The 25,825-nt window shown below is 37.7% G+C and overlaps 2 protein-coding genes across 9 annotated transcripts; one reads left to right on the top strand and one right to left on the bottom strand.

The window, feature by feature from the left end:
- The first annotated feature begins 381 nt into the window (after positions 1 to 381).
- LOC132913885 (leucine-rich repeat-containing protein 24-like) lies at positions 382 to 12,068 on the top strand. Of its 5 annotated transcripts, XR_009659480.1 has the most exons (5): positions 382 to 1,406; positions 2,268 to 2,502; positions 7,227 to 8,863; positions 11,209 to 11,411; positions 11,485 to 12,068. XR_009659480.1 is itself a non-coding variant. In XM_060972525.1 (4 exons), the coding sequence occupies exons 3-4, from the start codon at positions 7,295 to 7,297 to the stop codon at positions 11,323 to 11,325; spliced, it is 1,686 nt and encodes a 561-aa protein (XP_060828508.1). In that variant the 5' UTR covers positions 382 to 1,406; positions 2,268 to 2,502; positions 7,227 to 7,294; the 3' UTR covers positions 11,326 to 12,068. The 5 variants fall into 5 exon arrangements, 4 of the variants coding, with proteins under 4 accessions (XP_060828508.1, XP_060828507.1, XP_060828505.1 ...); XM_060972525.1 differs by having other exon boundaries at positions 11,209 to 12,068; XM_060972524.1 differs by lacking the exon at positions 11,485 to 12,068 and having other exon boundaries at positions 7,227 to 9,330; positions 11,209 to 11,299.
- Positions 12,069 to 14,606: 2,538 nt separating this feature from the next.
- LOC132913918 (CAPA peptides-like) lies at positions 14,607 to 21,071 on the bottom strand. 4 transcript variants are annotated; one of them, XM_060972576.1, is made up of 5 exons: positions 20,695 to 21,071; positions 19,832 to 19,873; positions 18,314 to 18,496; positions 16,647 to 16,829; positions 14,607 to 14,965 (listed from the first exon to the last, which is right to left on the bottom strand). In XM_060972576.1, the coding sequence occupies exons 1-5, from the start codon at positions 20,750 to 20,752 to the stop codon at positions 14,886 to 14,888; spliced, it is 546 nt and encodes a 181-aa protein (XP_060828559.1). In that variant the 5' UTR covers positions 20,753 to 21,071; the 3' UTR covers positions 14,607 to 14,885. The 4 variants fall into 4 exon arrangements, with proteins under 4 accessions (XP_060828559.1, XP_060828558.1, XP_060828561.1 ...); XM_060972575.1 differs by lacking the exon at positions 20,695 to 21,071 and adding an exon at positions 20,545 to 20,688; XM_060972578.1 differs by lacking the exon at positions 20,695 to 21,071 and adding an exon at positions 20,545 to 20,688 and having other exon boundaries at positions 16,647 to 16,736.
- Positions 21,072 to 25,825: the final 4,754 nt, after the last annotated feature.

The following is a 25,825-nucleotide window of genomic DNA, read 5'->3' as shown; positions in this document are numbered from 1 at the left end:
CGTATTCCGATTTCTAGGTTAGAAACCATGGAACTTGTTCACCAATTCTCGCCATATTTCCCTCGCAAAACACAACTGACGAAAAGCGTAATACTGATCGAACTGGCTTGGTGAACGCTTACTGGGGGTAGCGACGATCTCGAACGGAAAAGGGGTGGAAGGTTCCGTAGAACCAGAGAGGGCGTTCGTGCGGGGAGAATGGGTTTCATTGAACCAGAATTCGACGGTGCTGCCGGCGGATGGCTATGCGGCAAGGGAGCCAAAAAGGGACAGCTATGGGTAATGAGGGAGCGAGAGGGCGGGTGAAACGACCGCGCCACCATGATGGGCGAGGAAGGAGAGGGGGAATTTCATTGTCGGGGAGGGGTTGGAAGGGCGGGGGAGGGGGAAGCGAGAGGAACAGACACGGGGATACGGAGGCACCGTGTCGCTGGCCTCTGCGGCAAATCTGCAGGTTTCGTGTAGCGTGTGCGTGGCACGGAATCGCGGGGATTTCAGGATCCCAGAAGTGTGCGTGGCCGAAAGGAAACGTGCTCTCCCGTGAATTTTCTAGTGCGTAAATCTAAATCGTGCGTACGGTGTGCCTCTCCTCTCTCTGTATGTGTAGTACGTGTGCGTGGGATCGCCTCTCGTGTGCCGTAGCGAAAACTTGGCCAGCTCGGGGGATGAAGATCTTCGATGGCGTGGCGCGGTCGCAGCACTCGATCCGTAAGAGTAGCATCCCTTACGAGATTCGGGGCTAACCAAGGAACAATTACGGTGGACCGATGAGGTGGTGGCTCGACCTTATCCGCGAAAGGTCTCGCGCGACCGAATTGATTGATCGGCCAAGAGGATAATAGAAAAGAGCTCGTCGATGCCAGTCGACGACCTCGCGGACCAGGTGGGGGGTGTCCTCTCGTGAGAACGGGCGAATACACGTTCACGCGCCGCGAGACTACGCGTGGAGAGGAAGCTGACAAGTGCACCGCGCTGTCTGTCGATCCGTTTCCACTCTTTTCTGCGGGCTTCGTTCGTTCGTTCAATCAATCAATTACCTGCAATGTGTCTGTTCGCGTGATCAGTGTTTGACCACATTTATGTGACTAATTCTGTTCGGTGCTAACCATTCACAAATTTACATCTAAATCGAAAGGAGGTTTTGACCAATTGGACAACCTCTCGTTTGGAAGAAGCATACGTACGTATAAACGGAAGGACGAGACTGATAAAAAGGACGAGAATACAAGAAAGCATCGAGAAGAAAGAAAAGTGGAAGATGAAATAAGGAGAGACGGACACAGTGGTGTACAGTGTGCTCTCTCGTGTTTAATTTTTCAACGAGGCTGCGAGCGACGACGCGATTGGTCAGAACAGGCCGCGAGGAACGTACGGATTTTTCGTCGAGTCCGCAGATTCTCATGCAAGTACGTGGTATAAGCGAATTTGCCGCGGTCGATGCACTCAAAAGCTCGCTCGGGGGAGTCGAGTGACACGTACACGACACCGCGAGGACCGTGGCACAGTCGATTCGAGTAATCGAGCGTCGAATCGAGCGTCGAACCACAGCCTGGCCGCCCCTTGCCTCTTAACGAACCTGTGTCAACCTAACTACGGAATTTCTTGCTTGTACGATACACACCAATTTCCTTTTCAAGTATTTTATATTACGTACAGAGTCTTGTACACGTTCTGGTCATTACTGTATAAATTCTAAGCATTATTTCTTTTTTTTATACGTATATAATTGATTCTCATAACATTTATAAAGGGTTTGACTGTTGCTGTTGGTCTATCGGTGTCTATCAGGTTGTTGCTACTCTGTCTCTGGTTCAACGACTTTCTATCGAAAATTTCGCAATATTGAGAGTTATTGGCTGGCTCCCAAGCGACTTTCTGACTAATTTATGATCGATATAAATTTCGCGGCGTATTACGCGGGCATACCATTAGCGTACGTCAGCAATTAATATGCCTTAGTGTGCGCGGCCGGAAGCGACTCGATGTCGGAACATGCCTGTGGAATTTCTGCTTCTCATAACGCTTCAAGATTCCCCTTTGTCTCGCAAAATACCATATATGACTATATACATTTTATGTAGCCAAAAAAACAAATAGCAAATTTCAACAGCAAATGCAGCTTTATACATTGAACTTTATCTTCCTCTTAAATTATTATAATGCATTAACAAATTAAGTAGTATATTTTTAAATTGAACCATGTATTTATTTTCTTTTTTCCTAAAAGCGTAATATGTTGCAGGAGGTGGATATTGTTTTTGTTGCAGATTAATCCTGGGGCTGGGGTTGTAATTGGAAAAGTGGGCCAGCGTGCACGCTCAGCGCGGCTTAATCAGAATGAAATCTAAGAAGTCCCGGGCAACAATGGCTTTGTGATGCCCGAAGGAGGACCGTCGGCGAAATGAAAGCCCCTGAGAAACAATGGAAGCGTCCACGCAGGCATGACGGCCCCATTCAGATTCGCAGACGGCATGCTTAGTGGCGGCCAAAGGAGACGCTCAAGTAAGAATAAGCCGAGCATCGTTAGACAGAGGGAGAAAAAAGGAGGGCGAAAGGGCAAGGAAGAATGAGAAAGAGAAAGATACCTAGCTTTTCCTTGGACACGATCGAATGGCATGATACAAACTACACCATGCGTCTCGGTGTCTGTCGTTTTACTTATGCCGGATCATCCTCTTGCATATTCTCCCTCGTGTATCATTTCTTCTAAATCAAGTCTTCTTTCTTCTCTTTTTTGTTGCGTATGCGTGTATGTTTCTTTTCTTTCTTTGTTTTTAACTTTTGTACGTGAAGCTATACCTTGATGGACAAAAGAATGTTTAAAATTGACACTACGGGTATATGAGCATAAGTAAAACAGCAGTTTTTCTATACTATACACTTGTGTATTCTATGGCATAGGATTACAGTGTACAGTGGCCACAAGAAAGTATTTGCACATACACTTATTTTGCGATGAAACGTTTAGTTTATCATGACTCCATATACATTTTGTTTAGCGTCAAGTTTTTGTAGTCATATGAAACACAGTAGATGGTGTGAAACTTAATATACTTGAACTAATTACGAAAGAGTAGGTATTTGAACGAGACAATAGGTTATACCGTCATATTATTTAAGAGAAAATATTTTCAGTGAACTCTCTACTATTGAATAATGTAACTCAAATGTAACGTAAAATACTATTTCGCTCACTCATGTAATCTGAAGCTACCAATAGACTATTAAGGATATCTACCACGTCTGATATCGACAATCTGAGTGACCATTACGTGTAGAAATATAGTAAATTCTTGTCGGTGACGAGTATCCTGTACAGTTGTTTCTGAGACGTCGCGTCGTAGAGTTTCAAGAACAGGTTTGTTCGAACTCTCGACGGGACGGAAGTTTGGAAATTTGTTGGGACAAATTCCACGCAACACGATGTTTCCATTTTAACGTAGCGGCTAATGTTCGAACGCGTTTTACGAGCAACATGTGCAGGTAATAAAAGACGAGAGTCCCGGGATTTCGCGAATGATTCATTGATATCGTTTTACCAGACAAGCTTGCTCCCCTTAATTCCATTCGCTTTTTCGACCAACAACTTGGCTCGTGCTTGCCGAGGGAAGTATCGAACCGAACAACGTTTAAAACACTCCGTTGAACACTTACGAGGAAATTTCCATTTCAATTGCAACCGCATTAATATTCATAATCGTGCAAATAAATTAACCGGCTGTGTTCCTGATGTGAACGATTAAGTATCTATCAGACGTGCCATTTCACGACGCGTCACGAACCGTTCATCATTTCGTGTTCGAGTTATTCGAAAATTAAGTTCCAACCTGTTATGTCTTAATACTTTAATTCTTTAGGAAATTTCATTTCTAACGGGGATATATAGAGTGTTCTTCGTATTACGTACGGTTTATGCAATTTGTTGCTAGGTAAAATAAGTCATCTGAATCTATTTATTAATTGGAACTCAAAGGGGTTGGGAATTTAAAAGAGAAAATTCCATTATGTGGCGTAATATAACTCAAACTACAGCTCATTAAAATACTGTAAATATTACAGTAATTTAATGAATTAGATTAACGTACCAATTTTTCTCTTTCGTTTATTAATGAAAATAACGAAATTTTCGTATAATATATTGTAACGAGCGATGAAAATGATTTTTTAACATAACTTTTCCTCTGTTGCGTGGATAATGTGTAACGATAGCAGACGTTTCGAAAATACTTTATTTCCATAGTGATTTCTAGGTTACTTTTTCCTTTCTTAACTATGTTAGAGCTTGATAAAGAATATTAAGTAGAATTCAACAAACTTAAATCGCTCTGTTTACCTTACACTTTTCTTTGTACATTTTTGGTTATTAATTTTTTTTTAAATCTCCTCCTAACTGTGTCACTTTTCTAACAAATCGATCATACATCACAGCATGTGTGTTAAGTGATTACATATTTTTTTCATAAAAAAAATAGGCGAAAGAATTAAAATGTTTCTTACGAGTCCATTATATAAATTAAAAAGTGAAACTAGGTAGAAACATAAAACTGACTCTTCTACGGAATAGATAGTGGTGGGGGAAATGGCCTTGAACGACTAACGACTTCTATCGAGACTATAGCGAGGGTGATCGTTCTTTAAAGTTTAAACGTTCCTAAATCGACTAAAATTAGCGTCATTGACAAACGAACAACGGTAACGAGTTTTAATTGGTCATATTTCGGCGACTGGACATTAAGGCCGGGCTAGTCTGACAAATGCGAGTGTTGTTCGAGCAATGGCGCACAATAACGCGTTAAGTAGCGACCGTTTCTCTCTAACGAGCGAACAGCCTCGCAGAGAGCGTGTTAATCCAGAAATTATCACGTGTAATTTTATGTACGGCCTGTTAGCACTAACGACTCACTTCGTGACACACAAGAATAGTATTCATATATGCAAATAATATGATTTCATTTTATATTGAAGAGGATATATCATCTTGAGGCGTCTAAAAATATGTAAACTCTGGGTATTCTTTCATAAATAATTACGAAATAAAAAGTGCAAGTTTTGCTTCACTTTACATTCTCTTTTAAAGAAAAATATTTAAAAAGGCAAAGTTATTGCCTATGTTTGAAATCACTTCTAGTAAAATACAGATGATTGATCGTTATTACTGGCGAGAACTGGAACCTTTAAAATAAAAAAATTCCTTTCGTTTCATAAACTAGAATCTATTATCTACGGTGTAACGTAGAATTTGGAAAATTAACGTAATCAGTTTGAAGAAGAACACATCTTTTTACTATTAATTTCAAATATTTTTGAAAAATGTAATTCGGATATTTGGAAAATTCTAAGCGATGTTGTGAAGTACTCTGCTTATTCCTTCGTAGTATATCGAAAAATATTACGCTATATTTTTATCTGATCTTTTTTCACAAAAAATCACTTCTTCCAGCTTTTGCTTTTTGCTATAAGAAAAAGTGTTGGAAAGTCTTTTACATAGTCTTATTACGTATAAAACTTCTCACGAATTTCCAACTTCATGAATAATTTTGTAACTCACTGTACATATATTTTACAAATTTTTAAAGTCATTTCCTGCAAAAATTGCTGAAGCTTTGTATGCAAAAACTTTATTCTTCGCTTTTATCTTCTTCCTTCGCAAGGAATCACTTCCTTAACCTCTTTCTTTAAACCACCTTTCTGAAACGCTCTATATGCTACGCGCGCGCGATTCGAGCATATTCAACGCGTGTCGCGTAGCGTTCGATCGTCCCAGCATTATGCGACAGTGTCGTTCATTCTCAAAGTCTTTTTCACCCCTTGTAATCGACAGGTCCTTTTCTTCCCCTCGATTATTTTCTTTATAACGCTACGTTTCCTTTTTTCGCCGTTTTACGCGGAGAAGAAAAAAAGAAGGAGAGGAGGAACGGATCGAGTTCGTTAATTGGCCTTCTTGTTCTTGTACAAGCAAAAAAACAGGGGACGATGAAGATGAATAGAAATATCAGAGCACTCTCTTTCCCCCTCCCCTCCGTTTTTCCTTCTCCTGAAGAGTCCCGTTCGGTCTGTTTCGCGTTAGAGTCAACAGGTTCAAAGTTGTTTTTTAAGTGTTCTAGAGAAAATGTTTCGGGACGCAGAATAATCCGGACATATTGCAAAAGGAACCGCGCGTTCGTGCCTTGTTTTCGTATTGTCCATATGCACACAGTCTATGGGCTGACCTATTTCTATTTATGCGAGAAACTTGATGTTTTTCCACAAAAGTCCTCTTGTTTACGAAAGATTGAGTATGCTATAAATTAAAAGAGAAGTTCTCGAGATCTCGTTTGTTTATTTGTATAGCGAATGTTGCAATTTATGTGGTTAGAGTTTCGCTAGATAGACCTGGTTTCACTACTGAACTACTATTATTAAATCTAAACTATTACACACAGAATTAAGTGTATTATATACTGTTTCTATTGGTTTAAAAATAACAATGACATTTATGCAATAGAAAAGTACCATTTATATACAATTTTTTTTTGTTGAAATCGATACTACAAGGGTCCCCAGAGACCCCTACCTACATTTCCGGCCAACCGTCTTTAATATTCTGTTGCTCCCCTAAACCTTCAATTCCCCATGTATCCACTTTTTCAACAACGTATAATATATTCGACGGATACGATGCCATTTCCGAAATATATCCATCATGTATATCGATTATACAATGACCTTTAGAAAATGACGCGGGCATACGGGAGGAAATAATAAATTCGAACACTGTCACTTAAATTCAACGTTGCATTATTACATACATGAAGAATGAATATAGATAGGAAGAGTTATCAGTACGCAGAAATCGGTCACTAGTTGAAAAGTTTCGAGAACGTGTATTGCTCTGAGTAACAATTAAAATGGGTCACCCGGTACACGCGAAGAAAAGTTCGACTCGCGAAAGGTAACAAAATCTGCAGTTTCTTACGTGTCTTTTGGTTCCATTGTGTTCTACTTATACTATAACTTTTAGAATCATATTGGTTAATAAGTAATCTGGTCAAAAACTAACTTGGTCCTAACTAAAACTGTTATTAGAAATATCAGAAAGCTATTGTTAGAAATGTCAGAAATATTCTTTTCAATTATCATGTCTTATACAAAACCAGAATGTTTCCTAATGAACAGTGGAATAGGTGATTAACCCAAGAGGAAATCATGGTTGAACTAATTTTTCATAAAATCCTATCTGTTTTCAGATCTCTAATAGACGGAGGAAGGATCCACAGGGACGACTAGCAGCAGCCAAAGAGAAACGGACAGTGGCATGCACCACATAGGGGCAATGCACCACCCTCTGCGAGGGCGCATTCTGCTGGCCCTCTTCATTCTGGTCAGCACATTCGCGTTGCTCTCTAAAGCGGTCGCGTTCCCGGACTGGACCGATTGTCCTGCTACGTGCCGTTGCAAGTGGACATCCGGAAAAAAATCCGCCCTATGCTACAATGCTAGCCTAACCTCGCTCCCCGCCAATTTGGACCCTGACATGCAGGTCCTCGACCTGTCTGGAAACAAAATTCCCGCGTTGCAGTCAGAGATCTTTAAACGTTCCGGCCTAGTGAATCTGCAGAGAGTCTTCCTGAGGAACGCTGGAATTTATAAAATCCACGCAGACTCTTTCAGAGACATGAGGATCTTAGTAGAAATCGATCTCTCCGATAATCACGTGGAGATGCTGGAACCAGACACTTTTCTGGGTAACGAAAGACTGAGGATCCTGATCTTAAGTGGGAATCCATTGAGCAAGCTGAGAAGCCACCAGTTCCCAATTCTGCAACATCTGAGGAACTTGGAATTGCAAAGATGCTCCTTATCCGAGATTCATGGAGAAGCATTTGTCCATCTGACCGGTCTAGAGTCACTGAGGTTAGACCACAACGAATTGGAGTATCTGGATGTATCGGTGATATCAAGTTTGCCACGTTTGAAAACTCTAACACTAGATGGTAACCAGTGGAGTTGCGATTGCAGACTTAGAGATTTCCGAATCTGGCTGATCCCTAGCAGACCTAGCAAACTGTACTCCGTGCCTCAAGTGTGTTCGTCGCCGATGAGACTTGAAGGTCGCAAGTGGGAAGATGTGAAGCCAGTAGAGTTTGCCTGTGAGCCTGAAGTGTTCGTGTTGGCCAGTAGTATTCAGGAAGAGACTAATGGGAACCTGAGTCTGGCCTGCCTAGCCACGGGAGATCCAGAGCCTGAAGTTTGGTGGCAACTAAATGGAGGTCCAGTAAACGCGACTAAATTAACCGAACAAACTTATTCGGGAACCTATGTGGCCTACGCGACATCTGACGTCGATATGGCCTACAATGAGCGAGTCCCATCTACCAGTAGACTCACCGATAGGTGGAACAACTTGACCGTCTACAATGCCAGTGATGGTGACGCTGGGGAATACTCTTGTTTTGCCAAAAATATCGCCGGTCTTGCCAGGGATACCGTCAGTGTCGCTATTCCGCGGGTGTACACGGCACCCACGCTCTCCCAGAGCGATAACTGGTTGCTCTGGGTGAGTTTGGCCGGTGGGGGAGCTGCCGCGTTGTGTGCTTCCATTTCTGCGGTTCTGTTGGCTTTGTGCGTGTGCGGTGGTACTCGACGACAGCGTGCTCGAGAAAAGGTGAAGCTTCAGGGGAGCACTAGTTTCGGTGACCAAGAGAAGAAGCTTCTGGATCTGTCTGTGACTACCACGACACCTGGAAATAGCAACGATCGAGGCAGTGGTCACGGCAGTATAGTGGAAGCTTGTAGCACGGGTGACCTGGAACTGGCAGAGAGAGGGTCCATTTGCGACCCCATGAGCGCTGCCACTGTTACCGTAGAGAGACTACGTCCAGAGGTGAGCAGTGGCTCCATGACCGCAATGAGAGCTGTACCGTGCGCCGCCATGTTCCCACCACCGCCACCAGAATTCACTAGTGGCGTCCTACCAGCTGGAATCTTCGGGAACATCTTTATCTCCGTGTCAATGCCCCAGGATTCTTCCGATCGTTGTTACCCCGATCTTTTGGACATTCCTGTTCATGGCACTAGCGGTGTGGTGAACAAAACGACTTCGGCTCTTCCGGCGGCCAGCAGCGTGTCCAGCTTCGCGACGCTGCCGCGACGAGCGCTACGATCCAGCGACCTTTGTTCGCCTTACGACAATATGGGGCCCCGCGTAACGGCCAACGGGAGTTCAGCGTTCTCGCTAACGGACGCGGACCTGCGATTATCACCGCCACCGCCACCTCGAATCATACAACCGCCACACGAGTTTGTATCCCTATGAGGGATGTCCTCGTGCGGCCGGCTTTCGAGCAAATAGTCGGTATAATTGTTCAAAGCTCGTCCGTCGCTTTTTTCCCCCCTCAATCCGAAAAAACAAACCATCATGTTCAGTCACGCGCGTCCTTTTCCCCGTCGATCTCGTTCGTTGTGTTCGTCGTTGATAGTACTCCACACGTATCCGCATTTTATACGGTGAGCCGTGGGCCTACCAGGTGAAACACTGGTGAGTGTGTTGTTTCCATGTGGGAATTGTATAACACAGGAAATTGAGACGATGTGTGGTGATCATTGTACTTTTGGTAATTTCATTTTTCTTCACTTGTGATATCTGTGTTGCGATATTTGTCATTCAATTTGTTGATTTTTCAAACTGTTAATGGATCTTTATGAAAAGCCAGAAGACCAATAATCCTGTTGCCAAATGTAAATTAAGGGAAAAATAGGAGGGACACTTTTGTATCTCTTGTACTTATACCGTGATTGATGTAATATACACGTAAGTTAACAATTGTTATCATCACTTGGTAAGCGAATGGCTCACATTTTTAAATCATCCGAAAAACCATTCCTCGAGCGTACATTGATTAAGGTTGTATGCATACAGGGACCTAGAAAGTTTGTATCTCGTTGGTATATTTAAAAAGACGTCCGGAGGTTATCGAAAGTAGCATAAACACAGTTATGTCTGTCCAACAACCTATTCGATTACGTAAGACGTTGAGTCTCGAAACTGCACGTTCCCCTTACTATTCACTAAGTTGACAACACTAGCGCCGCTGATCAACGTTAGTGCCAATAAATCGACGTTCGCCATTTGGAATTTATTATCGAAGAAGCGACCCTTTCTCGCCAATGAATGAAATGCTTTTTGCGCCAAAGAGGACGGTTCATTTTTGTAAATAGCTCGAAAGAAAAAGAAAATGAAGATTAAACTCGTTCATTTGCTCAAGTATCAGAAACGAAAATACAGAAAGCTAAAGTGATTTCTGATGCTAGAACTCGTAAGATTTGTGACTTTTTATATCGAACATACACACATTGTATAGTCGACCCGATATTTTTCGATGTTGACCGTTTTAGAAACTCGCTGTGCATAATTTTAAGAACTTCATCCAGCAATCTATTCGTTCGGTGTATATAATATATTTATGATTTCAGTTTAATGGGTAGCAATTATAGTGCTTCCAATAGAGTGCTGCGGTTATTTACTTTCCATCTAGCTCCTCGTTCATCCATATTTTCATTAATTGATATTTTATTCTTTGAGAATGTTTAAGTTACACAGTGAATCAGTTTCTTTATTTATTTATTGCGCCGATAATTACCATTCAAAACATCATTAACTCTTAGCTTTCTTCGTTCCTTGTTCAGACTTTTCAAATTATTTTTATCGATATTTTAAGTTCAAGAAGAAGTTTCCCTTAATCTAGTCTTTGATCATTTAAAAATTGTGAAATATCTGATAAACTATCAAAGAGTTTGACATAATGTAACTTCAAGGTACATTACATTTGAAAAATATAATATTAATTTGTTTAATTTTGACTACCCTCCCGCAGCCCTAACTGTTAAAAAGATTGTTGATACATTATGTATTCTCCATTTCTTTAAGCACCTGTTACATCCAAATTCACTGTCGTTCGCTTTGTTCCTTAGTATTTAACCTAACTTCTCTACTTCTCGAAAATTCTATTTTTTCATCAAATTCCTCTGACAGATACATTAATCTCCTTTTTCGATTTTCAGATATATTCCACTAAACCAAACAACCGACTTTCTCAAACTGCTATCATAGAAACAATTGTATCCAGTTCCTAAACGTGTCAGTAATTCATATATACTACTGCGTCATTCCTAACCTCTTAAAACTCCTATGAACAGCTTTAAGAAAGCAATCTCCTTTCCAATTTTCAGCTATATTCCACGGAACCATCGACTTGCGTCAACGTTCCTCAACCCATGGATACAATCAACTGGACACGTGCAGTTTCTAAGACGAGCCCCCTCGTGTCTGTATGTTCGCTTGTCTAACTGGCTTGCATGCTTGGTCGGCGTACAATGGCTGCTCGCAGAGGAAGCGTGTACAATGACGAGTGCGTGTGTGATCGTTTTAGGACGTAAGTTTCTCTAGTTGCCAATACCCACGGATTCCAGTGGTTTGTAAATAACTAATGAAAATAAAAAAAAAAGGAATACGAAGACAAAGGAAAGGACGAAGAAGAAAGGGACAGAAAAAAGAAGACGAGGAGGAACGAGGTTATCCTCAGTGGATGCAGAGAACGAAGTAACGTTATCTCCCCTAATCATTCTCGAGGTGTATCACTAGTTTGTTACGTACTCTACGTGTGCAGTGTTGGTGGAATCGATATAGTGGCCTCGTAAAATTGGTCAACCATTAAAGCTTACATCAATAACTTACATTAATAAGAATTTAGAGTGAAAATGTAACTCACAAATGGCTTTTGTAACCTATTAAGTGTATTCTATTTTCAGAGACTTTAAGAATCAAAGATTCAATTGTCAACAATTTAAAGACCCGAAGGTTCCAAAATCCAATTTTTAAGGATTTACAAGTTCTTCCATAATACGGCCCTGAATATGGCCACATTATCGTTTTAACTGCGTAATGATTTAATTTCTAATTGTACTGTTTCGACTCCATCAACTGTACATATTTGTTATCGCAGTACACGTATTTAATAGCGTGGCGGGTGCGTGCCGTGTCGCCGCCAATTATGAACACTTTGTCAATTAAATAAAACGATTGAATTTTACACATCATCGAATTATTGTTCTCACTTATTCCGACGAATAATCAATCTGATCGATCAGACCTAAACAAGAATTGTTATCTTTTGGGCAAGATGTTGGGGGGATTGAAAAATCGTCAGCGAAGGTGGAGGTTGACAGAGGGCGAAGGTTAAGGTTCAAGTGGTGTACATTTTTTTCGAGGAGAAAATAAAGTTCAAAAGTTAGTCTGGAAATTCTAATTGATTTTTGATGGTTCGTAAATTTCTTTCTTTGAAATTTTAACGTTCACCCCCTATTGTTTAAGTTCGCTATACCTGTTCTAGAATATAATATAAAAATTTAAATACCTAATCGAAGTCTCATCTTATTTAATTAAAAAGTCTAATAGCGAATTGTCAAGACAAAATTGAAGATTCCATTTATATGGATAGAATATTTATCCAGTCGAAATCAATGGAACATTTACTTCCCATTCTGAACTAATTTACTTTCAAATAGTTTTAGTACGAACGATAGTTTAAATACTTTTTACGTAAATTATTTTTATAATTAGATTGAAAGGATAAGACATTCGCTCGAAAAGCAAAGAATATTTATTTGGAATCGCAGAATATATAAGTAAGACATTTATTTAGATTTCCTTAAAACTGGTAGGAAACTCTTTAATTAATGAAGGCAATTATTAGCAGAATGGCCGATGGTAGCCGCATTACTGCGGTATTCCGGAGATTAAACGAAATTCCGAACAGGCCGATTCGACGAGGGCGATCGTAATCGTTCTCCGCTCGTTGCATTCGACCCGCAGAAATTAGAAATCTGAACTTGCATCGATAGTAATACGCGCATTGTTTGCTAAATCGTTGCATTGTATCCACTAATTATACATAGCATCGGTGAATAGTTTCGATTCGAATAGATATAAATTGGCTTAATACTCGTATTTGGTAATAATTACCGCTAGACGAGAAACCTTATGATACAACTTGTTACCTCTGTACATGGAATACAAAAAAAGAACACCATAACTCGTGTCTTTTTTATCTTGTAGGAAGACGATTTAAAAATTCAGCTGAATATTCAGAAAGCAATTTTTGCATTGTTGTAGCAAAATCGTCCTTTTGTTTGATTTTTATTTGAGCTAAATATGTATTTTCGTAATCAATCTACAAATAATTGTGGTCGTAATATCAACACACGTACCTTCCTGTAAAATTTCATCAGCTTAGAAGCTGTTTTTAAGAGTCCTACTTTTTGGACTTTTGGAGCAAACTGATTTTGTCGCATTAAAATATTATTCTTTATCATCGTGACATGAAACGACGTAAAATGACATTAATGTCAGGAAATCAAGAAAATTACACTTATCTTTAAATGAACATTTTAGTATACAATTGTTGACTAAAGACACGTTGTTGGTTTCGAAATTTTAAAAGCGTAGCAAAATTGTGAACAACTTTTTAATTACAATATTCGAAGTAGATGATAATTCCCGCGAAATGCAATCGTATTTTCCGCCACTGAATATAAAAATTAATATTTCAATCGTTATATATAATGTTTTTATAATCGTGTCGACGAATTCATCCATAATTCACGTTGCGATGAAGAACAAAAAGAAAGGAATAATCGATCGAGATATGAGGATTTATTTCCAGACTTGATTCCCTGGTGATTCGTGGATTAAACGAACTTCATTAAAATGCCAGAAGCTTCCGGAGAAAGTTGGTCAGAATCCTTCCTATGGGTTTAATCACTCGATTAACACCGATGCGAAATATCCCCTTTTGTCGTTAATTAATAATCGAATGCACTGTTTGCCTCTTACGATGATCAAAGGGAAATTTCATTTCTGCACTATATTACAAACGAATAATGTGATAAATTTTACGAAGAACAATATAAATTTGTAATTTAGTTTATTTTCTAGCCTGCCGGCTATAAAAAGGGACAATCGATATTAATTTGTATATTAAAGCTGTAAAGGGAGCTTTGTAAAGAAACTTTTTTATCAGTACATAACATCAAAAGAATTAAAGAAGACAACATGATGAAAGCTTGCAAACTTTTTCGATCTTTTGCAACATAAAATATAATGGGTATAAAAATAAAGATATTTAATGGAACTTAAGAACACATAAGAGAGAGAGAGAGAGAGAGAGAGAAAAAGCTTATTTCCATTACATGACAGATTACAAAAAGCAAAATCGTCGAAAATTCTACTGTCGTCGTCTGTTACTATATAGAATGTCAAGAAATCAAAGAAAAGAAGACTACGAATTAAGGAATGCCTCAAATTTCCAATTAACAAATTTTCAATTTTCTCTTGCCCAAACAAATGCTCTGCTTAATCGCTCGATTGCAGCAACGATGAAGAAACATAGGGGAACTTAACGAAAAGTAAAAGAAATTTTTCAGCAAAAAGACCGAGACGTTACTTCGTAACCGAGGAGTTCTTCCAAAAAGAAAAATTCGAAATCGATAACAACGAGGGGAAGAAAATTCTTTAAAGGAGGAATGGGACGAGTTCATAGAGGGGAGAAGGTATCTGTTCAGAACGAAACATCGTTTCACCAGCTTTATTACCCGTTCGTGTGTCAGCGAAAATTCTATGGATAACTTTACATGTAGAACAATCTTCTATAAATTTTCTACGAACAATATTTCTCGCAGTTGTGTGTTACACGCAGGATCGACTCGTAGTTTTGTTGTTTGTAAAACCTCCTGGTAATATTAAAGGAAGGTTAGGTCTGGCATCGTTGAGGGTAGCTGGTTACCGGCTAGAGATAGGTTAGGTCAGATCGCGTGAGTTCCATGGAGTCGCAGCTGAAGATCCTCGAAGATCATTTGCAGACAGTTCGATCGACGTCGCTTTCACGACCAAGTCTTGGCGTGTAACCATTCAGTTGAATGTTTCGAGAACCTGAAATTAGTCGACAACGAAGGCACAAATAGTCGTAGACTATATAGGTCTATGCAAATAGGGCGATCATTGATGTCGAGGATCAACAGATTTCCTATTGTTGAAGAACAAACCTCGGATTTGAAGCTTGGTTATATTAACTGAGCAAATTGTTCGATTTAATTAAGTTTCCTTATTGTTTCTTTTGTGTAAATTTCTTTAAATTTGATACGAATGTTTAACTCTTAAAGGCCATTGATGAAATCTCAGCCTATGAAAATTTTCTTTTAACACTATCGTCCCTAGCTTTAATTATTACTAAATAACGACAAACCGATTAATTCTATTTACTTGATTACATTGAATTTTATATTTTCGAAAGCTACGGAAATAAAATTTCACTCGAGATGATAGGATTAACGTGATTTTCTTTCACAGTGTTTTAGGAGCTAAAGCAACTGATCGATCTTAAATTTTAATTGTTACAGATGAGAAGAAAAATCGAGTATTCGATTAGATTACAGAATGTGATCGAATATATGATACATATAGCGTTTTGGATACTTGAATTCTGTGCTTTTTGTTTTAATTTCCTACAAATGAAATCCGTGGTAGATTGATGACTGTGCCACGAAGATTAAAATTTTGGACTTTCGAATTTTCTATAAATGCGTAGAAACCTGAATTTTCTTTCAGTATGGCAATTCGTCCGAAAAATCGTCTATTAATATTAATTCACAGAGTATCACAGGTGTAACATCTTTCCATCGAGTTTTTACGCTCAGCCTGTATAAATAACGCATTAACAGCGTTTTATTCTTTGGAAATCTGGCATGCACGTTTACGAACGCGTTATCCTGTGCCATTGACAGCGAGACAGAGGGGTGGAGTGAAATAGTATCAGTACGAGGGGAAAAATTAAATTGGCATTTGGGCCGCGCATCAACAGAACATTCGCGACGAATGCTCGAGCTTTTGTTCCCGGATCACGTATCAATGGGATTGGGATTTTCGCGCGGCTATATCGAAATAGCGAAACGTTCCCACACTGGCAACGTTTCTACAGCGAAACCCGAAAAAAAGGATTCGAATCACGATCGAATGCTTCAAGCATAACCGACCGACTGTACACGACGAAATGGTGATAAATCGATGGGCAGTTTATATGGCACGAAATAAAGTGTGAACGAGTGGCGTGGCTTATAGAAACACTCTTCTGTTTTCAGCCTCTTTGAGTCGATGGATGAGGCGTCTTGTTAACTGTTATCGGATATTTATAATTAAACTGTGATATTTATACAGGAAGAGTTGTAAAGAATGTAACGACGATAAATCAATGGATACATCACACGAAGAATATGCGAAGTGGAAGAATAGTTTTGTTTGAAAATCGTTTATACACGATTGGTATTTGATTATTTGGAAATCAAATAATTGATATTAACCCTGTTGCAATTCCCAAATTTTTATATTTCAATGGTGTTCTTTAAGGTTTAAAGACATATCTGGGATTAAATTGTATCGAGAAATGATCAAACTTGAGATATTTTTTAACGTTAGAAAAATACAATTACGTTGAAAATATTGGAAAGAACGCTGCAGGGTTAACGAAGTTTGTCGGTTTGTTTAGTGTGTAACTCGATCAAAGATCAATTGGTATAAACTCTAAAAATTGTCTAACGTAAAGAAGGTTATCTCATACCTCGTGTGAGTAGCAACGAGCCGGGATAAACGAATCTTCCATCGTCGATCTTTTGCCAAAGTTGATAATCTTTGGGTGAACGGATACGATCTGAAATCAACCATGATGCTTCCTTTGGAAATTTGTCTGCGTGTTTAAGGTTCATCGATCTCCCAAGGGATCCGGGAGCTGTATTGCGAACGTCTGCAAATTGTATGGTAATTTATGCGATTACGCTAGCTCGAGGTGTGTTTCTATCCTTTGAATTAGACTTTAGGGAAGGAAATTTCAATTTCCCAAAGTTGTGCACAGATCGTTTTACTCACAACTACAACCAATTCTCTCGTAGAACAAACTGCTCAAATTGATAATCACCTGGATTCTTGCTATTAGCCAAACATATCAAATTTACAAGATTCTAGAGAATTAGCGTATAGGAAGAACGTAGTTTAACACGAACAGCTGATTGTTTATAGTGTAACAAACTCATCTAACAAATTTTTCTAACACAATTACAAAGCTAGAGTTGACCAAATTTAACTATTGATCTGTAACGAATTTTAATATTTAGCGAAATTAGCAAATCCATAACGTGTGGTCACAGTGTATTAACATCGGCAAATTCGATACAGTCATAGATATAGGACACATGAATTTTGGTTATTGATCGAAACTATCGTATCTCTACAAATTTGAATCACGTAAGTGGAATCGTGCGGCGGACAGAACGAACGAGACACACCGAGATCAAGTAGAATAAACCTAGTGTGACAGACCATAAAGTATTCGCGTAAAGTCTACGTACGCCATAGACGTATACTGAAAATGTTAAATATTAACATGACGTAGGAACCGTGAAGCTCAATCTAATCTACCTTGCTACTATATTGTTCGGTATAATTTGGATATCGGTACTATAAAGCAAATAAATCTTACCGCAACCAAATGGAAGCTAAAACGATATAAACTCGTCCCCATAGAAACTCGTTTTACTTATTAAAAATTATAACGAGTATTCTGCTTTGAATATTTTATATACGGTGGCGAATAAAAAAAATGTAAGATTGATATACTATGAGTAACTTTCGTATAATACTAAAGATTTTATAGTTACTCATTGTCCTAATTAAATATAAATCCATTTTGTACAATTATTGTATGTTCTTACACGTTTTATTTTATAAACTTTCTTTTGCATATTATATGCATTCTGTCTATTTTCCATCCCTAAGTTTCACACGAACGCATAAGAATATCAGCCATAATTATTTCTAATCTCTCACTATAAATTTGACCATTTTCGTTCGATAATTAAAGTTCTTTACGATTGTATCATAATCGCAAAAAAAAAAAAAAAAAAGAAATGGATCTGTCGCGTTATTTCTTCGAAACATCAGTTTCGTATCTCCGCACGGGGAGTGAAGCGACCTCTGTAAAAAATGGCTGTTATGAAAGATCTGTCGGACGGTCGAAACGATACAACGATTCGTCATTTTGTTTTAGGTGGTCGAAATTGCACGTAGAAGAATAGAACGAGGAGCCGGTTGCCACGCTCTAAGTGGAACGTTCTGCACGCAAAATGGCGCGGGCTATTGGCCATCTTTCACCGGGCAAGATAAATTACACGTAAAATGGGATTGCGGGATGGCATGCGAATGCACGTTTCAATGTTATTGGCGATACTTCACCTTCGTAATCTTTGTCGGAGACGGAGTCAAACTCGGGGCTGTAAAATTGGAAATCTGTGTCTGGTTCGATGGCGTGGCGACGGTTGAAATTTAGGTTAGGAATCGGCACGTCGGATCGACCGATCCTCGGATACGCCATCAGACCAGAAGCTCGCCTGTCATTCAACTTTAACTTCACTCCCTCTGAAATATATTACGTAACAGATGACGGAAATTGAAATGCTTGATAAGCATTTAAGAATTAAGAAGGCAAACAAAATTGAATAAAAATCTACACTGGCGCACGAAATTATTCCAACTCTTACCACAGAATCTTCCTATAAATAGTCAAATTTGAAATTAATCTGAAAATGTATCGATGTAACGAAACAGATATTTAGAGTAGACAATTAGTATAAAGCTTGAAGAGTCATTTGAATTATAATGTAATAAATGTTAAAGATGGTCCCAATGAATATTAATATTTACTAATATAACGAATAATTATTTGTTCAAATACTTTTGCGATCTTCGCGAAGTACGTATTATATAATATACCTGTGCTAATGAAACTTCGAAATGTTTCGTATGACGACGTAATGCGATCTTAGAAGGTATGTACATATGTTCGAATACTTTCGTGAACCTGTATATATGTGTAGGTTAAAATAGTTAAATACGAGAATTGAAGAAAAATTGAAAATAATATTATGCAACTTGTAATAGGACAAATAGAAGCATATATTTTTAATGGAAGTAATTAACGTGACATTTGTTTTTCATTTAATGAATAGACATCCAATTAGTTGCAGTATCTTACGAATATTTCTGCTTCATCGTATAATACATTTTTACAAGCGGGCGTGTTTCAGTTTTTTTTAGTGAATGCGTCAGAGGATTCAGTTTTCCTCTTTTAGGGTAACATGATCTCTCTCTCTCTCTTTTTTTTTAGGTTAATTAGAAATGAAAAGGACGGAAAGGTTAAGATAGTAGGAAGCGTTCCTGGTATAAAAATGTTCAGAATCGTGTAATGTTTGGATTCAAAGAAATTTCGACCAAGCTGGTAAAAGGCTAATTAAAAATAACGACTAAATTAAATAAAATATCCTGCGTAGTTTATGATTAACAAGCAAGCAGAACGTTAGTTACGAATTATATTTACATATCTAGTGCAAATTGTTTATGCATTGATACCGTTTTCGTATTATTGACAGTGTTATCACGATGAATTAGTATGAAGAATAGAAAAGTTGATTTTCGTCACTAAGCTCTAAAAACGATAAGAGTACGTCATTATTGAAAAGAGAAAAATGGGTTTCCATTACTCAATTTTAGATAAATTTATAGAAAAATTGATTAGTACGACTAAATTTAATAAAACAACGACATGAAATTGGTATCAGAGATAGACATATTTAATTGCATTATCGAATTCTACAAGCAACGAGACTGTTTAAAAGAATCGTCAAGTTTTCAAGTGTCTGAAGAGAAAGTTGAAAAGAATTCAAAAAAATTATGATACTCATGCGAATGTCTTGCCTTTGGTAGACTGCAACTGCCGACCTTGCCCACATTGGGAGACTAAAAAACAAATTGAATTACAAACCGATCGTCAGAACGGTTCGATGACTCGGGGGAAACGAAAAAATTCTTTTCAAAGAAACTTAAGCTCGAAACGTTACTTAAGTCGTCAATGATTCAGTTTAAGTAAGAGAAAAGTAAGAAGTCAAGAAGTCTACAAACGCTAGAGAAAAATAAGAAAAAGCAGGAAACTGAAAGACGAAGAAGAATAATGGCAATGTCTTATGGCGAACCCCATCGATGGCGCGAAACCAGGGACCCTTTGCACAATTGCACTAATGAAATTTTACAAATCACGAGTCACTGGTATTACTAATTTCTTTTGCACTAGCAAGTTTCATAATCAGGGAAAGAACAAATGAAACTTTTGATGAAAGAAAATTTTGCAAGAATTACTACCTTGTTACCACAGTTTATCTATTTCTGGGCTGTAGGTTCTAAGTCTTATTTTTCATTGTTTAAGACTAAATTGAATTGAAACAGTTGATCGTAACGAAACATAAAATTTATCGTAAAATTGCAAAATCAAAGTTCATAATCTACTACATAACCACAACTTATCAATTTATCGATGTTACCAATTTACTCATATCGTTAACATCGTTCTACTTTCAAAATTAATAATGCAAAATCAGAGGCTGTAACTTAGAAAATGTAATTCCTCGATTTACCAACATCACCGATATCATTGCCGTTTATTTTGCTATTGTTATTTATGAATGTCGTCAGTCGACAGAAACGATTGTGCAAGAGAACCCCAGAAAATACTAGAAGCATCCCCTTCCGGCCTCCGAGTGGACCGGAAGGGGCACTGCACTTACGGTTGAAAGAGGTGGAAAATATTAGAACGACCAGCAATACAAATAGGTGATTTCTCATTGCGATGGCGATCGTTCGGTCACACGGTGATCAGAATCCGATGAAGCGATACTGAGCAGAGCACGGTATCTCGCTCGACACTGAATGCCCCCAGGTATCCGACGTCTGATTTTATACCTTGCGCCTCGTCCGACTACGGGGGTTGCCAGCCCAACCCCCGGTCGCCTTCTCAACCCTCTCTTTCCACATTGCCTCGTTCCATTCGCCCCTCTACGCGATTGGTATGGTGATTCGACGCCTCGTTTCTTCATCCTGCTGATACATTCAACCTACACCACTGTTCCTAGGTATTAGGACACCTGCTGGCTTCATGAAACGTGAGGATACTCCGATGGCCAGACAAAAGAGTATAAGTCAAATTTTAATGAAAACAGGATAAGTAGGCTAATATATATTGCACATTGCTGTCTTTTGTCTGTACCGTGCTGCATAAAATGATATTATTTTGCATTTTTAATTATACACTCAAATCTGGTTGTTTGAGTTTTAATTAGACGTTGAGGATTTGCCTGTTATAAATTCTTACGTAATACATATTGACGATTTACGGTATATTAGCGCATATTGTATGTCGGTTTTTAGTGAAATTTGAGCTTTTACACGCAACAAATAGTTCTTGACTATTTCTTTATACTGCTGTCTAACCTTAACTCTAATATTTTATTGTATATAATGTTATATTATAAATATATATATAATTATAAATATGCTATTGTAATACCATACGTCAAAAATGGAATTCTCTAGATAAGATAGATAACACGGAGGAGGTTTTATGGAATCGATAAAAAGACCATGGTAATTAATTCTAACGATGATATTTGAAACCGGTTAATAGTTCGACGAATCGTTTATTTTAACATCCTTAATACTCTGCAGTCGAATTTCGCCACTATGGGGCGATTTAAAATTGTATTTCCCATGCTGGGAATTAAAAACTGCCGAAGTTACGATATTAAACAAGTAAAATTCATACGTACAATGAAAATTTCCTGCAAAGGAGTATCGCAAATGAAACATTGCCTGAACGATTGTCAATGATAAAAAAATATTTTTATTAATAATACAAAAACATTTCCGAAGCATGTTTTTGTAAACAAGAACAAACAAGTTAAATTTCTCATTTAGTTAATTAATAACTAAAAATACATCGTAATGTACGCGCACCATTGAGAGTCAAAGGCTCGGGCAAATTCATCGAATTCCCTTCTACCACCACAATGTTCAGAAACCGAATTCAATATGGTAAATTAATCGAGAAAAAAGGATTTCAAAATGAAATATTGCGTTAACGCAACGTTGGACCTTAATGGGTTAGCGTTCGGAATCGTTGAGGGTGTTGTATTTTGGGGGGGATGATAGAGACTTGGAAGGATTTCCAGAGATTTTCTGGGATTTTAACCTGATTCGTTGGTGAAGGAGAAAGGTTGGTTGTGAAATATTGACGGAGGAAGGATAGAGTTTATGGATTTCGATGGAGAACTTGGATTTGGGAAATGGCCTACATGTATAGTGGAAAATAAAGTGATACGGAGAAAACGCTATAATTTTTCAGAATGAAATTATATAGTGTTATAGCGTTTCGACGATACAAAAGTAAGTTCAATTTCATCACTACGATTGTCAGAGTAATGAAAATGATTAATTTGTAATTTTTCCAAGAAACTACGAATCTGCAATGATGATTTTTTTAAAAATAAATATTTTAAAATGTATGAAACACCTTTAAATATCAAATAAATATGAAATGAATAAAAAGTGTGTCGTTAAAATCTGCCTAATGAGAGCCACGGATAAATGCAAATAGCCGTATAATACGCAATAAAAGGGTGCGTTGAAATTCATGTAAACAGACGGAACTGCGATTAATGTTGACCAAATCGTTCGATGTTTCGCCATAAATCCCATTTTGCAATTGGCAGAAACCGCTTGTGCAACTCTCTGTATTTAATGCAGCGACAGAAGATCGTTATTCGTGATATAGAAATTACAGAGTTAGCCACGCATTGATTTTTCAACTGAATTACGGTAGACCGACAGAATTTTTTTCCAACTGGTTTAAACCAGAGAAAGCAATCGGGTAAAAAAGTGTGATTAATAAAAGTTATTACTTTCGCTGGCAAATAAAATTATTCGCAAGTTCTGAATTTTTAGAAGGCAAACAATACTTTTTTGGACGTTTAAAATAACAGTAGATGTTGTCAATTTATTTCTCAGCTTAATACACATTTATTTGATCAAATGTTATGTTTAAAATTACGTTCGAGATTCTAACAAAATTTTCAAAATGTTAAGTTGACTTTAATTTCAAGTTCCTATATTCTATGGACTACTTGATAATTCCTACTTTGATTCCAAAATATATCCAAAATACAATGTTTTTAAAAGGATATATTTTTTTTTAATCCTGACATTCCATAAAACAAATTGTGACATCGAATTGTTCTTTCATATTATATATTTATATTATACGTAACATTTTACGATACAGAAATGGATTTTGAACAAGAAATATCTGTTAACACGCAATGTAAGTTATAAAGCTTGAAGCAAGCAAAAGTAAACGTATTAATCTACTAATAATAGTAATATAATTAAGGAATAAGCAAAGGATCTTCTTTCAAAAAGTTGAGAGTTTTCTCAAGAGTACAAGAAATGAATCAAGCGATAGAAGTAAAATAAACGTGCGCGGTACAGTTATAACGGAATACACACGAGGACAACGCGAAAATTGAAACCAGTTTAATTAAGTCAGCACGCGATTACATATTTAAAATTTGCGGTCGCGATTTCCATAACGTAGCCGGTTGAATTAGCTACAGTAGCGGACAAAAGTTTAAGACGAAATGGAAGAAATAAATAATTGATTTACTTTCCATAAAAAATATAAATACGGTGTTCTACTTTTGGTATTAACTAATTGTACATTTGTTTGTACACTTAGAAAAAAAATTTCATTTTGATATTTTGCTCAATAGCTAAGTTATAAAAAAGGAACGAAATCTGTATAATATTTCGTCGGTCAAAAGTTTAAGACTATACAAAAAATATTAATTTTTGGTTAAAAAATATACACAATTTTTGTTTAAATTCAATATTTTGTTCAATATCCGTTATTTCTTATCCCTTCGGTACATCTTCTTGGCATAGAATCTATTAATTTTTTATATTAATCTACCGTAATATTATTCCAGGCTGTTTCAATCGTAGAGTAAAGTTCATTTAAATTTTTCGGTTTATAACCTTGTACTGTCTTTTTTATGATGCTTCACAAATTCTCGATTGGGTTAATGTCTGGTGATTGCGACGGCCACGGCAGCACGGTGATATTTTCTTCTTGAAAAAACTGTTTCACAACCCGAGCCGTGTGCTTCGGATCATTATCATTTTGAAAAATAAAATCATCACTCATATTGTTGCGTGCAAAAGGTAACATTGTGTTCTTGAGTATGTCCTTGTATTGAAAACGGTCCATAATTCCATTGATACGACATATCGGACCAGGGCCGCTTCGAGAAAAACACGCCCACACCATAACGTTGCCACCACCATGTTTAAGAGTTTTTAAAACGCACTGTGTTTTCAAACTTTCGCCAATTCGACGTCTAACGTACCGTATCCCGTCAGAACAGACGCGATTGAATTTCGATTCGTCAGAAAACAATACCTTTTGCCAATCTTCACTTGTCCAATGCTTATGAGCTTTAGCAAATGCAAGTCGTCTTTTTCGATTCCTAGAACTCAGCAGTGGTTTCTTTTGGGGTTTTCGTCCTCTTAAGTTAAAGTCTTCTAATCTTCTCCTAACAGTTCTAGCACTAATTTGTGTATCGTTTTCATAGTTTATCTCCGCAGCAATATTATTTGCACTACGAAAACGATCCTTTTCGCTCAATCGATGAATCCGGCGATCCATTTTCGGTGTTGTTTTCCGTGGTCTTCCGTTTTTCGGTTGATCGCAATACATGCCTGTCTTTAAAAATTTATACCAAGCTTGTTTACAAGCTGTTTCTGACCTGTTCACTATATTTGCTATTTCGGTGAAGGTTTTACTTTGCTTTCGCAGCCTTACGATTTGTTCCCTTTCGTTTTCAAGTAAATTCTTTGATTTACCCATAGTCTGTTCCTACCTAAATGAATTTTAAGCAATAAAAGGTACACTAAACAATGATTTTGACATTCCAGAATCAAAATGTTCAAAAACTGTACTCGTACTCACGTTTTACACAGATCGTCTTAAACTAATGTCCACTGTTTCCAAGTGCTAGGCGGTAACTAACTGTTGTAACTCCTACATTGTTTGTATTTAACAACTGACTGTCTGAGGTTACGAAGGTCAAACATACAGCTACGTTATTCCAAAGAGACAAACCGAATAGAAGAACAATATGCGTATAAGATGTTTGTAATCCGGTTTACAAATCATCGTCTTAAACTTTTGTCCGCTACTGTATGTCTGTCCCTTGACGATATGCACGAATGTCGTTCTTATTTTTTAAAGCAATTAAACCGCGGTAATTCTCATTCACGATGGTGTTTCCCATTACGCGAAACGAAACGGGCAAACAATTTCACGAACTGTTTCAATAGCGGGTCAAATTTGCCTTTCGCCATTTCCCAGCTACTTGAAATTCGTCCATCTGCTGTTCGTATTTTCCTTCATTTGCTCGCCAAGCAAAGAATTAATAACAATCTTTCCCGTGTATTATCGAATAAATATTTTAGAATTATTTCTCTTCTTGCAACTGTACGTTGTCTTATGCCAATTTTATTATTAATTGGAAATTCATTTTAGACATATCAATAATAATTTTCATCGTTTCTAATTCTAAGTCTAAGCAGTGAGTGAAAGTTTTAACTTTCACGAAGGAAGAATCGAAAAAGTGTAACATTAGCAACGTGAAAGTCACTGTAAAATATATACTGAGTGTCCAATATTTCAAAACAAAAGGCAACAGCACAACATTCTAAGCAACTTTAAGAAGATAAACAAAGAAGATAAACAAGAAGGAAGAAATAAAACGGCTCTTACAAGCAGAGAAACACAAACATTTGGCAATAAATGTAGCTGCAGGC

Source organism: Bombus pascuorum, chromosome 14 (genome assembly GCF_905332965.1).
Source record: "Bombus pascuorum chromosome 14, iyBomPasc1.1, whole genome shotgun sequence".
Lineage (NCBI taxonomy): Eukaryota > Metazoa > Arthropoda > Insecta > Hymenoptera > Apidae > Bombus > Bombus pascuorum.
Note: the sequence above shows the minus strand (reverse complement) of the source record. Positions and strands in the feature narration are given on the sequence as shown.

What these genes read in the sequence shown, in the direction of transcription:
- LOC132913918 (XM_060972575.1), bottom strand. Translation starts at nt 20,650, where the DNA reads ATGCTTCTAGTATTTTCTGGGGTTCTCTTGCACAATCGTTTCTGTCGA. An exon ending in CTCCGACAAAGATTACGAAG is followed by an intron (nt 16,830 to 18,313) that starts GTGAAGTATCGC and finishes TACAATTTGCAG; the next exon opens with ACGTTCGCAATACAGCTCCC. An exon ending in CTCGTTGCTACTCACACGAG is followed by an intron (nt 14,966 to 16,646) that starts GTATGAGATAAC and finishes GACTAATTTCAG; the next exon opens with GTTCTCGAAACATTCAACTG.
- LOC132913885 (XM_060972524.1), top strand. Translation starts at nt 7,295, where the DNA reads ATGCACCACATAGGGGCAATGCACCACCCTCTGCGAGGGCGCATTCTG.